The sequence below is a fragment of the Varanus komodoensis genome, unplaced genomic scaffold, assembly GCF_004798865.1.
Source record: "Varanus komodoensis strain SLA01 unplaced genomic scaffold, ASM479886v1 scaffold1, whole genome shotgun sequence".
Classification (NCBI taxonomy): Eukaryota; Metazoa; Chordata; class Lepidosauria; order Squamata; family Varanidae; genus Varanus; species Varanus komodoensis.
The window spans coordinates 62844065-62860379 of record NW_025335268.1 but is presented as its reverse complement, the minus strand read 5'-3'; the positions used below and the strand labels follow the sequence as shown (position 1 = coordinate 62860379).

Sequence of the window (16315 nt, the reverse complement as noted above, 5' to 3'; positions counted from 1 at the left end):
GGGTTAGGATCCAGACAGTTGTGCTCAGGACTAATATGCATCCCTCGACAGCTTCTGCATGTGAAGTAGGCCCCCTTGGACCTTACAGGCTACAGTCTTTCACATATTAAAAATTATTCCAGAGCCTTGCATAGTCTTGGAAGCAGCCATGTGCACCATAAGCTAGACTAAAAAGTGGGAATTGGAAAATCATCAAGTGCTGAACACTGGACTTAAAGGACAGAATTCCTGAAAGCACAATCCTATGCATGTTTAGATAGAAATAAGTCCTATGGACTTCATTCTATCTAAACAGGCATAGAATTATACCTTAAAGCTACTTGCTTCTCTAGTCTTCAAGACAATTCCTGGAAATATGCAAATTACATTTTCTTGCCTGTTCATCTTCCAAAGTCCTTTCAAATAACCCCATGCCATAATTATTTAAGATGTACTAGTGCAGTGTGGCTGACATATCCCAAGAAGAACAAACATTAAGAATGTCAAAATAAAGAGTTTAATTCATTCTTGGACCATTTTTGTGACTCCAGTCCAATTTTTGTGAAGAGAATCACCATTTGCTCTGGTATGTAAACAAAGACAGTTGCATCATAAGCCAAAACACACATTCTTCAATGATTTCAGTTATACTCAGTGTCCACACAAGTGTCCTTATATGTTCTTTTGATTGTAAAAAAAGGAAGGCACACATTTTAATTAGTACAGTTGTAATACTTTTTGCCATTAAACATATTTTTTTTTAAAGAAAACATATCCATGCACATCCTGAGTTACATAAAACACTGCTTAATTTAAAATATTAAAATGTGTAAACATACACTGTCCAAATTCTTCTGGAACAGGTATGTATAAGCAAAATTCCTAATTACACTGAATATATATTAGTTATAAAACTCATTTAAAAATGCAAAATAAAATATTTTTACAGGGTAGTGCTCTGTCATCAAAGTACCATGTTCATATTTAAATGTTTTACATAAACCAACAAATGGAATAACTTTAGCATGAGCTGCATGTTGCAGAAAACCTGTTAGAACAGTGCACAAAAACTGATCTCCATTTCCAAAAATGGAAAATGTATAACATGCATGGAAGCAGGCCCTTTAAAAATCCCAAGATCTGCACTTGTTGTCTACCCACTGATTAACTGGTAGCTAATTCTTTTTATCTGCAACTTCAAGTGTGGTTTATTAATCACCTTGATTAAAGTTGGTAATCCTAATCAGAAGTCACTCAATGCAAAATATGCTTGCTTTTAAACCCCCGACATATTATGGAAACAGTCAAAACCCAAAGTAAATTTTGTATCTTGTTGGAAGCAATGGGAGGCCAACTGAAAAGGAGCACAGTTTTAATTCCTCCATTCCTGTTGATCTAATAATATAAAACATGTGACTGGATGTCACTGCACTACACCCGGTTGCATCATCCACACATTTTGTATTGTCAGATTATCAGGGGGAAAAGGCTCTTTTCAGCCTCACACATTCCCTTAAAAACATTATATGATAAATATAAAATGCTAAGATGGACAGCTGCTCTTCTTTTATTGGAAATAGCAAAACTATCTGCATAAAAAAACTAAAGAAACAATATGAAACCACTATTCTTTAGAAGAAATTAGTTTCATACTTATTTGCACATGAAACATTTGAGGTTCCAACTGAGGCCAAAGTACATTTGCCCCTTAAAGGCACACACTAAAACTTAAAGTGGAATTCTATTTATATCTCCCATTTATTTTAATGTTAATATCCAAGTGGTATTAAATGCTCTTTAACAGGCGTTAAAATGTATGCCAGCTAACATTTACACGATTCTTTCCATTTCAAACAGGGAGGTCTGCTTGCCAAGTATAGTAACTGGATACAATACATGGAATAGTGGCTCACCACAATTTAAATCTTTGATTTCACATATAACCTTCATATGAAGAAGAGTTAACCTTTTCCCCATTATTCACAGGATAAGTTTTCCTTTGAAAAAAGTCAAATCACAAATAGGAAGCTGAACTGTCAAATCAGTTCCATAGAACAGCATATGAACTGAGTCACTGAGTGAAGCTCTTCTTGATGAACACATTTGGAAAGTTGGCATTCAGTTCTAGGACAACTCTATTATCAATTTGTGAACAGAAGGACACGTCAAGTAAGGAAAGATCTTTACAAGACTCCAGCAATTTTCTTAAAGAAGCAGGGCTTACCATTCTTGTGCCTAGAAAGGAAAAAAGGAAAAGAGAAAGAGACCGACTGAAAGTTACAAAACTTGACATTTAAAGAAACTGAATAGACTGTGATACTTGGGGGAGTGAGAGGACTGCAAATTTCACAACATACAGAACACTTCAATTGTTTTGTTCCCTTTATGTAATTCATAATATCAGTTAAAGTTTGTCTAAAATGCAGAAGCAGACTTACAAGCCAGTGCAGCATAGCAGGCACGAAAGACAAAGATTTGAATCTCGATTCACCCCTGAAGTTCACTGGGTAGACTTAGGCAAGAATTATCTTTCTAAAGTAATGAAATTTTGTTTGCTAAAACAAAAGCATGTGGCTCTTCCATCTGTGCTTTAGGCCAGCCTGCAAGAAAGCAGTTTTGTCTTGATAGATCTGCTGTTTGGCCAGATGCTTAGCCACCATATTTTCACTATTTAAAATCAGCTTGTTTACTTTTAACTGTCATTCTTCAAGTGGTCACCTGTGCATTCACACATTTGGGTTCTGCACCTGCACAGGGCCTGCTGCCAGAAATATTTTCTAGCTAGACTCATTTTGGTGGGAACCCCTCCTACCCTGTTGTATCTGGGAGGGTTCCCACCCACTTCCTCAGTTCCATGGAGACCAACATTGTAGCCTTGGAACCAAAAGCAGGCCAGTGATTGGCCAACCTCAAACCCAGAACTACAGAGTGAAAGAACTGCAGAGTATCACAGCTGATCGGTACCAATGTGGGATTGGTGGGTGGCTTGTGCGAATGCACAGACAACCACTTGAAGAATGACGGTTACATTGTAAGCAGCCTGACTTTCTTGTTTATGGTTTCTGTGCATCACACATATGGGCAACTTAATGAGTTTACCTTTGAGCTGGAGGTGGAAAGGTGTTGTCAGTGGAGGACTAAAAAAAGAACCACCCTGCCAAAGGAGCAGTCTTGCCTGGTGCAGCCATCACGGAGTAATGCTGAAAGAATGTCAGTGGGGTATAACACATTGCTGCCTTGTAAAGGTGCTGCAAAGGGATGCCCACATGAAGAGCTGTTGAGGTGGCCATCAGGGTCATTCAAGGAGTTGTAGTCCTGCAAGCATGATGGTCTTCACCATCCAGTAAGAGAGCTGTTGGGGGCTAATGTATTAATCAGAGGACCTTTCACTGTCACAAATAAAAAGTTTCTAGGAACAGTGAAAGAATTCAGTTCGAGACTGGTAGAATGCCAGTGTCCTGTGTACACAAAAGGTTTATAGGGTAGAATCCACTGGGTTTGACACTGTGATGAACAATGTCCTGGTTAAGGTGGAATGGTGAAGCAAACTTCAGGAGGCATGAGAGATCTGGATGAAAGACTGCCTTGTCTCTATGGCTGGTTGATGCAGAGTGAGCAGAATTCCCTGGCCCTTCTGGCCAATGTTATGGCCATGAGGAAGGCTACCTTTCAGGAGAGAAGCCCAAGTTTGAAGGGTCATTTTATTAGGGCTCGGAGAATGACTAAGAGGCTTCTGTTCAGGATGAAGGACCAGACACGCGGAACAACGTATTGCAGTCCTTTAGGAACTGATGGGTTTAAGAAGACTGAGATACCTTGGATCAGTGGATGGAACAAGGAGATCACCACCAAGTGGATCTTGATGGGGGATGGTTTCAGGCCACTGCAGTTAAGAGGTGCAGGAACTCAAGGATTTGATGTACAGATGCCTGGTGAGGACTGAAAGATTCTGGCTGGATAAACGCTGTGCATGATCTCTTCGTGGACAGTCTTGGTGCTGAATCAAGGATCACCATTATGTCCAGTTGGAGAGCTGTATGCTAGTCTACTGGACAATCTTCCACGCCATGATGAATAGGGTATCGATGTTGGGATGGAGGAACATCTAGAGGTTAGGGAAAAGTGACAGCTACCAACAGAGAAAAGTCCTGAGGCATCTACAATGGCGGCTGGAAGAGAACTGAAGAAATGGGTGGGAACCCCTCCCGTATATACCAAGCTTCCAGAAAAACCAGGAAGGAAACTTTCTGACAACAGCCCCACAAAGGTGCAGAGCCCATATATGTGATGCACAGAGAACATGAAGAAGAACTGCAAAATCATTTTAAACTGAATAGTCAGTGACTGGCACACTGTAACCTTGGTTTGTGTACAGGTCAAGTCAACAGTTTCCATTTGTTATTAAACTCAGATTACAAACATGCTTATTTTAATGCATGTTCCTATCAGCAAAATGGTTTTTCAACATTGACAAACAAATTTGGTTATATGGCATGATCCATATAAATATACTGATTTTCAACGTCTAATGAGAGCCTGACTTACAGGCAAAAGACACTTTTTTGTATGTATTGAGGGGTGACCTCAGCTTTACTGCCTTCCCCTGGCTTTGCTTCTGAATTTGATGTTCTCTTCCTTTTTGCCATCTTCTCTAAGCTTTTAGGCAGTTATCTGTCTTCCTTATTTCCAAAGTGTGGCAGAACATTATCATTCAAACATTATCAAACAAACAGCTGTTGTAAAACACACTCACACAATCAGTTTTTAAAGGTTGAAGAACTGTCCCATGCAGGTGACTTTGTGATGTCATAGGAGTTGGCCAGCTGCCATTAGAAACTTCCAGCTCCCATAGAAAACTAGCAGAGCAAGCAGCTTTCATGAAACTTAATCCTAAATTAAAAACTGTAGACCTGAGTAAAACAAGGCAAGCTATTGTCTCCACCTCCTTCACCATATATATCTGTAGGCACCATAAGATAATTTCTTACTTGAGTGACTGTTCTCCATCAGCAACATCCCAAATGTACCTGCTCTTTCCACATATAGCTTTTCCGAGTGGTGCGAGGCCTGATACATTCTGGCCAGGAGAAGGAAGTGGTTGCACCTTCGGCAGCCGCTGTGATGACTTTGCCCAGCACTTAAGGGAAAAAGTCGCTCAGATTCGCGCAATCTGGACTCCACGGTTCATTTAAATCCAGTACAGGAGGTGCCCAGAGCGCTGTCTGGTCCATCATTTTTGGATGAGTTTCAGTTATTGCGGCCTCATGATGGGGACAAGATGCTTGGAATGGTACGTCCTACCACCTGTCTCTTGGACCCTTGCCCCTCTTGGCTACTTAAAGAAGCCAGTTACGGGATTGGTCCCTGGGTCCGGGAGGCTGTCAATGCCTCAATGAGGGAAGCCCGGGTCCCTACCCCCTTGAAGGGAGGCGGTGATCCAGCCTATCCTGAAAAAGGCAGCCCTGGACCGAGGTGGCTGCCAATTTTAGACCGGTGACCAACATCCCATTTCTGGGCAAGGTGTTAGAGTGGGTGGTGGCAGGACAACTCCAGGCACTCTTGGATGAAACGGATTATCTGGACCCATTTCAGTCTGGTTTCAGACCTGATTATGGCACTGAATCTGCCTTGGTCGCCCTGTACAATGACCTGTGCAGGGAGAGGGACAGGGGAGTGCGTCCCTGTTGTTTCTTCTGGATCTCTCAGAGGCTTTCTATACCATCGACCATGGTATCCTTCTGGATAGGCTGGCAGGGTTAGGAGTAGCAGCCTCTGCTTGGCAGTGGTTCTGCTCCTACCAGGCTGGTCGATTCCAGAAGGTGGTGCTGGGGGACTACAGCTCTGCACCGTGGCAGCTGTGCCATGGGGTTCCGCAGGGCTCTATTTTGTCTCCCATGCTTTTCAACATCTACATGAAACCACTGGGAGACGTCATTAGGAAATTAATTCAGCAACACATATTTTTCTCCATTTATTCTGAGAAGCAAACTTTTTTAATGGTATGAACAGTCATTAAAACAGCTTAGTGCCTGGACACCTGAAGGATCACCTTCTCCCATATATGCCTACCCAATCATTAAGATCTGGGCAAGCGGCCCATCTGAAAGTGCCGTCCCTCAAGGAGGTAAGGGGGTGATAAATAGAAGAATGGTCTTTTTGGTGACTGACCCTCACCTATGGAACAAGCTTCACAGAGAAGTTTACCTGGTGCCAATTCTGCTTTCATTTCAGCACCAGGCAAAACACTTCTCTTCTCCCTAATGAATTTTAATGATGGATTTGAGCTATTTATTAATTTTATTATATTTTAGTAAATTTGATTGTCTGTCTCTCCTGGAATTTTTGAATTCATCTTGGTGGTGGTGGTATTATTATTTTAATGATTTTAATTATTTTGTTGTAATGTTACTGCCGTTGCCACGCAGAGACTCTACTTGAACTACTTGGCAGCTTATAAAAATGAATAAATAAAATAAAAATTGAAGTTAATAGTCAATTTTTCCAGATCCCAGGCAATTCCTTGCTATCCTCTATACTAATACTTGCTCAGGTGTCACCTGAGTCATCTGGCTTGGTACCAGTTCATCATATGGGACATTATGTCAGGTTTTACAGGATCTTTGGTACAGGAGTTGACTGTCTTAGCAGTGCCAGTTGTTGTCAGAACTTCCTCTAGAGCAATGATTCCCAAAGTGGGTGGTATTGCCCCCCTGGGGTGTTATAAAGATCCAGTGGGGCAGCGAGAAAAAGGGGGGCAGCAGGCAGACATTAGATTTTAAATAAGTTGTTTTACAAAGTTAAGTTTTTTTTATGAAATACTGGTTTAACTTTATAGTGCCAGATTGGTTGTTCTAAATTTGCAGTAGAGGAATGGACCTAATACAAAGAAAGAGGTGTCAGGTGTTAGGGTTGTCACCCAAGAGGAAAGGGGGCAATAGCCCAAATAAGTTTTAGGACCACTGCTTTAGAGTGTTCTTGGAGGTCACGGCTGAATAAGGGCATGGGAGAAAGGGGGCTAAAGCAGAGGTAGGGGATGGCCCATGGCATTTTTTGATGCCAGGGGCCGTCCACAGAGATAATCTATGGCTACATTCCGGCAGTGGATGGAGCCAAGCCAATGATAGGCCTGTCCCAGGGAAAACATAGATAGGCGCACTCTCCACTCTGTCTTCTACTTCTGGAAGTCTTGAATTCTTCAATTGCAGTGAGCTTTGAAAATTAGAATATGGTCTCCTGTGCAGTTTTAGGTCACTCATTTCCATTCAGGGGTGGGAAGAGTGGTTTATGAGTGTGCGTGGGGATACTTCAAGTAAGGAAATGCTTAGAAATTCAGGTGCATGGAGGCCTTTCTGGAGTGGGGACTATAACGTGTTTTTTATTTCCATACAGAAACTGAGTAACTACAGTTTGAAACTGTCAACGGAAGCTGATGATTTTGACAGCCACAAAGGGGACAGTTGGAGCTTTTGGCATTCTAGGAAGCTGTGGGAGGTTTTTTGGGTTTATAACATCTAAAAGGCAGTTAAATATTCTTGTACAAGGGAAGAAGGTATTGTTATCCCTACTTTCATACATGAATGACTTTACATATTTGAAAATAGAACTTTTAAATGTGGGTGAATCTACAGATTTTATTCCATGATTTGAGATAACAAATGAGTAGAGTGCATCCAGATGGCTAAACCCACCATATTCTCCTAAACTCTACTTTATGCTGCCTGGCTCCAGTCAAAATATCAACTAGAAGTTTATTTCTCTGGAGCATGCTTTGTTCCCTTATTTAAGCATAATTCACAATATGTTGTGATTTATGTGATCACATAACAGCACTACAATTGGTGCCCCATAGGCAAAGGACATAACGATCCCCTTTTCACATATTACCCTTTTCACATTTTAACCAGCCCACTAAATCTGGAACCTCAGGATTTACAAGTATGAAGCAGGGGGAGAAACAAACACTACAGAAGCCCATGTTTGAGAACAGAGATAAGTATTTACTACTGCATAATGCTTTGAAAGGTGAACCTGCAGACTGGCATCTATGTCCATTTGTATGTGCCTCTCAAATTTGTTGTGCAATTGCACTGATTCCTAAATTAAAATGTCTGTATAGTAGTGAATGAGAACACTGCACCCTTGCCTGCTATTAATTTCTCATTACCGATGCCAGAAGAAAAGCTAGGTAGCATAAGGAGTAGAAATAGCTTCTCAAAAGAAAAGATATCAGGGAGAGATTTCATTTTTCTCTGTGGAAGCAGTATGGAACAAATTTCATTGTTTAAAGGCATAAAGCTCAACAACTCAGCACACGCACACATGTATGTGTGTGTTGGGGGGAGTGCAATGGTGCATTCAAAAGCAAAAACTGAATTAAAAAGCAGAAAGTGCAAATCTGTCTGTATGTTATAGTTTTAATTATGTTGCAAGACACCTTAAGCCTTGTACAGTTTTGACATAATTGCCTTTTAAAATGATCTAGATTTACCCCATCATATTTAGCCTCTTAGGATCAAAATCATATTAAACACACATGCATACACTTACAACTGTAAGTCACTTTATTCAACTGAAAGACAATTAAGATGTTTTAGTTAAATCCACCAGTGAAAAAAGACAATTTTAAATGCTTGACAACTATGCAGTATGTACATACAACATTTAAAAAGTGCTACTAAAAGTGCTGTTCATACCAGTGAACAACTGGCGTGGGGACCCTTCAGTCTCAGCAACCAGTTAAATGCCATAGGATTATCTGTCGGGCCTGACAACTCTTACCCTGGTCCTTACACCCTTTCATCTCCAATTAGAAGATGATCACAGCCATGGAATTTCCCCTGCTTATCACTAAAGAAAGTTTATGTTCCAGTGCGTAGAAGGAGAAAAGAGTGCTCCTTTTCTCAATGCTTAGCAGGGAATCAGCTGCCAATTGAAGGTACGGGCTTTTCCCTCTGGAGCAGGTGGGATAGGTCCATAGGAGAAAACTGCCTCCTTCTGAATCTTGTCCTGCTTACTGCTAAATAATTATATAGAGGCTTGCTCTTCTTCTTTATGATACCCATGCTTACTTCTTATTCTCTATGTAAAGGCTTGGTGTTGCAATTGCTATTTGAAAGTGCTTCTAAGTGATTATTTTCTGCTTAAAGTTCAGTAAAATAAACAAAGGCTTGTCTTCCTTACTTGTGAGCAGGCATAATACTCACACATACTTTGAACTGAAAAGCTTCCTGCTATATATAAACTGGTAACAATGAAATTATGGGGGAATTTTTATACACTGCCTGTGTCTTCTACTGGATGGCATCCACCAAAGGAATGCAACCCTCAAAAGGTGGTCAGATACAGACCACCCATCCCTAGTATACAGGCTGGGCAACCTGGTGCCCTTTATGCGTTTTGGACTGCAACTTCCATAAAGCCTGGTCATTGGCAATACTGGAGATTGTAGTCCAAAATCTTTGGGAGTGTACCATGTTGCCTATATCCAGAAGTGTTCCTCTGGAAGGTACCATCTTGCCAAGCCCACTGATGCAAAGTTTGAAAACACAAATTCTATTACATTAGAAGGGTTTATATAAAGGACTACAGCTGGGATACACCAGCAGACAAAGAGTGAGTAGAGAAAATGTACTCCATTGGGTACAAATTTTCCTTAATGCCCAAAATCTTGTGCAAGAACAGGCATTCCATACTTGCTTTAAAGGAACCGCCCTCTACCAGTGAGAGTATTAGGGTAAGGAATTGGAACTGCATGCACTCTCTGAATCAACCAAGTAGCTTTGTTTTAGCTTCTCTTACCATGGTATATACAAGAAGATTCCTACAAGCCCTCCTGTAGCGTTTCTATATACACAATGAGGGTTTCCATTATCCTGAGTTCTGAGCCAATGTACCTAATATGATGGTGTAACATACAGAAAAAGCACAGAAAAAAGCTTTTCTTCGGATTAGCAAAAAAATTTCTACTTATGACCTACAGTTTTAACCTTTGGGGGAAACCAGATGCTCATACTTACTAAAGCAGAAATGAAAATTTATGTTTATTTCTTTAAAAAACACAATTTATTTTTTGAAAGATGCAGTTCAGTAGAGAGCTTTATTCTATATTCTTCGAGAAACTGTTTTATCATAAGGTTCACACTTTATAAATATATCCTGTCACACTGTATTAAAATTCCAAGAGCTTTTGAAAACTGGCAAAAGCAGTTGAATGGTTTTCAGGAAACCATAAAAACTTAGTCTCTTTTTTAAGGAGCAGCGGAAAATGGGAAGTAATTAGACAAACTTGTAGCCTGAGTCACAATCCAGTAAATCAAAGAATCTAGAGTTGAATTGATTAAGCCCCATATTCCATTATGCTTTTAACCAGGAGGGGGCATTTGTTCAAGAACCATTTTATGTGTTTATCAGTCTCCAGGAAAGGACAAAAAATGCCCAACCCAGTTTTATTTCCTAAACATCTTATTTTCTACCATAAATAAATTTCCTTTCTGCTACTGATACCATCAATTAATTGAAATACGACTCCAATGCACTTGTGGTTACTTACCCAAAATATCAAGTTGCTGAAGATTAGTACAATTTGTAGCAAGCTCTTCTATATCAGAGTCACAAACAGACCTGTTGGCTGTCAGAAAAAGCTTTTGCAAGTTTGGGAGTTTACGTGCAAGTTTTGCAAAGCAACCAGTGCTGCTCTGAAGTGTCGGGCACCAGCCAAGATCAAGTTCCTCCAACAGCGGACAGCCAGCAGCTAGCTCTGCTATTCCATTTTCAGTAATGTTTTTACATCGCCATAAGTCCAATGTTCGAAGTTTTTTGCACTTGGCTCCTATCATGCTAGCTACTGTGTCATAGTCTTCAATCTGTGAAAAAACACACCTTTGTTACGGCTATGGTTATACCTACTCTCACTCATATATTTAAACATTTATAAAATCCTTAAGATACAAGTTTGATATGATGGCTATGCCCTCAAAGACAGTGTAAATACCACCAATTTCAGCAGACATAGATTTGCATACTTACGCAGCTCACAGAACCTATCTGGTGACAGAAAGCAGGCACACACAGACTCCATCTTGTGCGTTTTGCTTTTTGAGAGGGGGTGGTGGAGTTGAACCTGCCTCTTGCCCCTATCCTGGGTAGTGCAGCACCTATGGCCACCACACCAGCCGGGGTAGGAGGGTCAGTGGATATCTGCTTTGTGCCCCCTCCCAAGTGTGGCTTCGGAAGGTGGTACAAGGCAGGATGCAGTGCCTGACCCACACGGCTTGTACTCGAGGAGGAGGAGATACGTGGTGCCATGTATGCAGTCTGGGTGCCATGCCAGCCTGTGCCATCATGCCGGCTGATGTGTGGGAGAAGAGGTGCTTTCCTCCTGGGTGAGAGGAAGCACGTGCTGCCAGGCAGTTCATGTCCTTGCTTGCCTGGTGGAATTGATGTTGACAGCTGGCTCTGCTGGCTGATGGGATAGCAAGAGACACCTCCCACCTGCTTTCCCCCACTCTCTGCTTGGACGAGGGGAAACAGGGATGGGTGGGGTTCCTTGCCCCATCCTGGCCTCACCCACCACCCACTTGCCTTCCTCAAGTGTGGACTGTACACAGTTCAGATGACAAGTTAGACCATGGGGGGATTCTTAAACTGTACTATACGCCAGGACTATTTGCAATGGATTATAAACACCCCAGGTGTCTGGGATAATGTGTCCAAAAAAATAATAGACATGCTGTCAAACTTAAGAAGCTGCCATTTATTAGAGTACTCGTGTATAAGCAGAAGCACAACACATTATTTTTATAAAATGAGAGTATTTCCCAAAAAACAGAATTCATCTCCCTAAAAGAAGAAAAATTCTGTATTTTATTTCATATTGTACTTTGCATATTGTATTTTACTCTGAAGGACAACAGCAAGTAAACTTTCAAACTTAACAGCCCACTCATTACAGAAGTTAACAGCAACTGGAAAACTGAAAGTCAGTTCTAATGACAGCAAATGAAATGGAACAGACTGAAATAAAAAGCTGCCTTTGTTCAAAGGGAAAATGACTGGTACAGTCATCAGGTAATTGTGCCAATGACATAATCAGCTCACACTGGGTGCTGCAGTCCATTCACCACCAGAACATCTGGATGGTGCTGTATAAGCAACTCAAGCTGGCCTTAAGCATGTGGAACCCTCTTCTCTTAGTTGCCAGTCAGTGATGAAAGCTGCCTTCTGCCCCATTTTATCTGTCATAGGGTCAGTTCCTGTCTAAGGCGATGTACTTGTTGCTTCTTAATTTTCTTTCTTTGAATAGCTGGATATTCTAATGTGTCTTCTCAAGTACTCTGGGAGTGCTATTCATGTTGATGTCTTTGCAAACAAATGTTGGAATATACCATCTGTGCATTTCTGTACTGAAACAATTCCATTTATTCACGGAGCATAATGTATGAGAAGCCTGTTCTGTGGCCAAGTCAGTTAAGTACATCCTGATGTCATCTCAGCTATATGCCACATATGAGAAAGTGGCATTACAAATATGGCAACACAGATATTCTTCAGCTATAGAGGATTCCGAATGAATTGAAACCATCCATATATACAGTTATTACTCAAATTTTGCTTTAAAATGTGAGATCTGGTGCTGTAAAGATGCCGGTTATATGGCATGTGATGCTGAGTCACACATAGGTTTTTCTCTCAACTTTTAAAAAAATGCAGACTTGGACATTACAATCTATGTGGCAAAGGGATCCTTTCTCCTCTGCAAGGGGTTTTGACTAGAAAATGCTCTCCCATCCACATCTCAAGATCCTTTTGCCGTGCAACTGAAATAGCCAGCTCCTTTTGCTTTCTCCCTACCATCTGAGGCAGGCTGCAGCTTGCACATGCACACTGGCCTCTAGAAACATGGAACTTGAATATGGAGAAATCTAAAACATTTAATCCAGAAATCTAGAAGTACATAAATTAAATCTACCTGCCTGTGACTAGCAATAACTGTATTAAAATAACGTGTTTGCCAACAGAAGGAATTTATGGAATGGACTGCTCCAACAAGCAAATTATTAAAAGTAACATTAAAGCCTAATTATGGAAGCAGTTCATTATATAGATCTATGGAAAAACTAAAGAAGTTCACATTTTATTGTTCCAACATTATACCTGCATTTCTTTAAAAAAATGTTCAAACCAGTTTAAAATCAAAATAAGAATGAAAAGTGAAATATCTAAAACCAAACCATCACAGAGAAGGACTAAATAAATTAACAGGCACCAACAACTTAAAAACAGATTAAGGACAGTACTCTGCAAAAGCTCACTGGAATGAAACTATTTTCCTTGTCTATTTAAATTTCAGTTGATTCTAAGGCAAGCTACAATGGGGCAAGCCATACCAGATCCCGAGTTCCACAGCTTAAAACAATTGGCAGCCAGTGAAGTTCTGACTGGGATCATTATGAAATGACTAATCTCAGTCAGAATTCTTGAAGCCTTATTTTGAACCAATGGAAGTTTCCAGATTGTTATCAAGAAGAGCAACACGTACAGCATATTACAGTAGTTTAATCTGGATGAGACTACAGCATAAATGGCTGAAGTCAGTTCTTGCTTCTCCAAAACACAAAAATGTAGCATGCTGTATTTCAAGAAAGTAATGTAACCGCCAACTGAGCATGAATATAGAAATAGCAAGTAATGCAAAATATTACATTGCTTGCTTTCAAAAGAAATGAAGAATCAGTTTTGTAGAGTTGGCTTTATTTCAGCATTCACATCAAATTATAAGGCGTATCAACACCCTCCTGCTACACATGTGGGGAATAAGAAAAGAGTACAGTGTCATGTGAAAATAGCGATATTTGTGAAGCACATTCCTGAATGTACACAGTCTCCATGTTTACAGAATCACTGAATAGCAGAGTTGAAAGGGGCGAATAGTTGAGTTGGAAGGAGTTAATAAAGCATGTCCAACCCCTTGTTCAACACACAACCCCAAATTAAAGCATCTCTAACATATGGCTGTCTAGTTGCATCAGAATGCCTCTAGCGTGGGAAAGCCCACAACCAATCCAGATAATTTGCTCCATTCTCATACTGTTCTAACAATCAGGAAAATTTTCCTGCCGGAATCTGGCTTTCTGCACCTGAACCTATTATTCCATGTCCTGCACTCCAGAATGATAGAGAAAAGATCCAGGCCCTCTTCTGTGTTACAACCTTTCAAGTACTTGAAGACTGCTGTCACACACTAGCATCTCAGTCTTTTCTTCTCAAGACTAAACATGCCCAGTTATTTAAGTCTCTCCTTACAGGGCTGTTTCCTGACCCCTGATCATCTTTGTTGCCCTCCTCTAAATCTTTCCCATTTTGTCTCCACCTTTCTTAAACTGTGGTGTCCAGGACTGAACACAGTACTCCAAAGGAGGCCCAACCAGTGCTGAGTAGAAGGGAACAAGTACTTCACATGATTTGGATGTAATACTTCTGTTAATGTAGCCCAAGTTAGCATTTCCCCCTTTTGCAGCCATATCACATTGTTGACACGGATTCAGCTTATGAGCTACAATTCCAAGTTCCTTCTCACTTGTAGTATTGTTGAGCCAAATATCCCCCATCTTGTAACTATGAATTTGCTATTTTTTCCTAGGTAAAGAATGTGGCATTTGTTCCTATTAAATTTTATTCTGTGGATTTCAGCCCAGTACCACAAACTATCAAGATCACTTTGAATTTTGTTCTGTCTTCCAGCTATCCGATACGATTTTGTGTCACCTCAACTTTGAGAAGTATTCCCTGCATCTCCTCATCCAGATCATTAATAAAAATTTCAAAGATCCCTGAGCCCAGGACTGCACTACTCATTACCTCTTCCTGGTCTGAGAAGGTGCCTATCTTTAAATACAAAGATGTTGTATTTAAAACATTGTTGCTTTTATTTAAAGCAGCCAATACAGGAAAAAAGATTTTTTTTTCTCATTTTCACTTCTTCAGTGTTTTCAGATTTCACACAATCTGTATACTCCGGGGCCAGAGCTCAAGACTCCCCAGGTCCAATTCTGACACCCAGATACCTACATATATGCTCTCTTTCAAACACACTGGAAGGCTGACGCAGTAGCATTTAACAAACCTGTGACAAAAATATAGCCTTAAAGTCATACCCACAGTAGTTCTAATTGAAAGGCTGCATACCACAGCCAAGCACAAAATGGTTGTTTATGAGCTGGGGGAAAAATCCTCTCCGTACATGAGTGGATTCCTGTAATTCCTGCAAAATGGCTCAAGCAGTAAAATATAGGATAATTTAAAGCTTGGCAAACAGAGAAGAGTAACTTCCAGCATACTTTTATGTTGATAGTTCACAAGAAGTATACGGGTATAACAAGAGAAGATAATTTTTCTGTACCTGAACTGGGGAGTCTAAATTGTGATAACATATGCACAAGTCTGGACCTAAAAAACTTACCATCACGCAGCTACCCAGGCTAAGGTGCTGAAGTTCTGAGCAGAAGTTCAGAATGCTGAGCAGTGCTGTTTGCTGCCATTGGGGAACACATCAGAAGCAAATATAGAAAGCAAACACAAAGAGAAAGGGTCAATTAGACATTAAAGGCTGTCACCACTTTCCATGAAATTCAGCTCAAAACCTAGGTAACAGACACCACAAATGCCATTTAATGAGTCCCCAGATGCTCTAACCATTGATTGGCTTAGAGTCAAGGTAATCATTACAAGGCTTTATATAATAAGTCACTCTGGATGTGGTTTTGCATGCCCTGAAGACACCTTTATTCCCATGACCTATCAGCTCTTCTCCCTCAGGAGAACTCTTAGAAGTCTGGTAAGTTCAAACAACAAGCAAGGCCAAACCAAAAACACAGAGGGCTGGTGACATCCCGGAAAAGTGCAGCATCTCTGACATTCACTGATCGGCTACAGCCTGATGGAACTGCCAATAGAGTCACACAGCATCAGGATCGAGCTGGTGACTTTAATGTCACAGGATGCTCTTGCTGACAAGGATGCTGACAATCATCGAGCACCTGTCACTAGCAACATGCAGGCAGAAACAAATATAATGTGCACTTTACAGTCATGTTGCTGCCATTTTAAGCATGTTCACAGTGAAGTGCCACATCATTAAAGATAAAACAAACTCCACCAGAATATCAGATGCTTCTTGAGAAACGGCAATTCTTTTGAAGCTGTAGGGAGAGTGTGTGTGTGTGTGTGTGTGTGTGTGTATACACAGACACATACGAGCCTGCACTATACTATCCCAGACTACTGATTTATGTTTATCTGAAATATATTTTTCTGTGTTATGCTTTTTTAGACTTGCTGC

General features: G+C 40.6%; 1 protein-coding gene across 2 annotated transcripts in view; it reads right to left on the bottom strand.

The window, feature by feature from the left end:
- Positions 1-480: 480 nt before the first annotated feature.
- FBXL4 (F-box and leucine rich repeat protein 4) overlaps positions 481-16315 on the bottom strand; it is a 57187-nt gene continuing 41352 nt past the window's right edge. The window contains exons 7-10 of one of the 2 annotated variants that reach the window (XR_006414463.1): positions 15437-15508; positions 10529-10841; positions 3795-4084; positions 2198-2214 (exon numbers count right to left, since the gene is read on the bottom strand). Coding sequence is in view for 1 of the 2 variants with exons in the window: in XM_044427475.1 (XP_044283410.1) it covers positions 2051-2214; positions 10529-10841; positions 15437-15508 (549 nt within the window). In the remaining variant the exon portion in view is untranslated. Of the gene's footprint in view, positions 2215-3794; positions 4085-10528; positions 10842-15436; positions 15509-16315 lie in introns of both variants that reach the window. The other variant, XM_044427475.1, reaches the window with a different exon arrangement.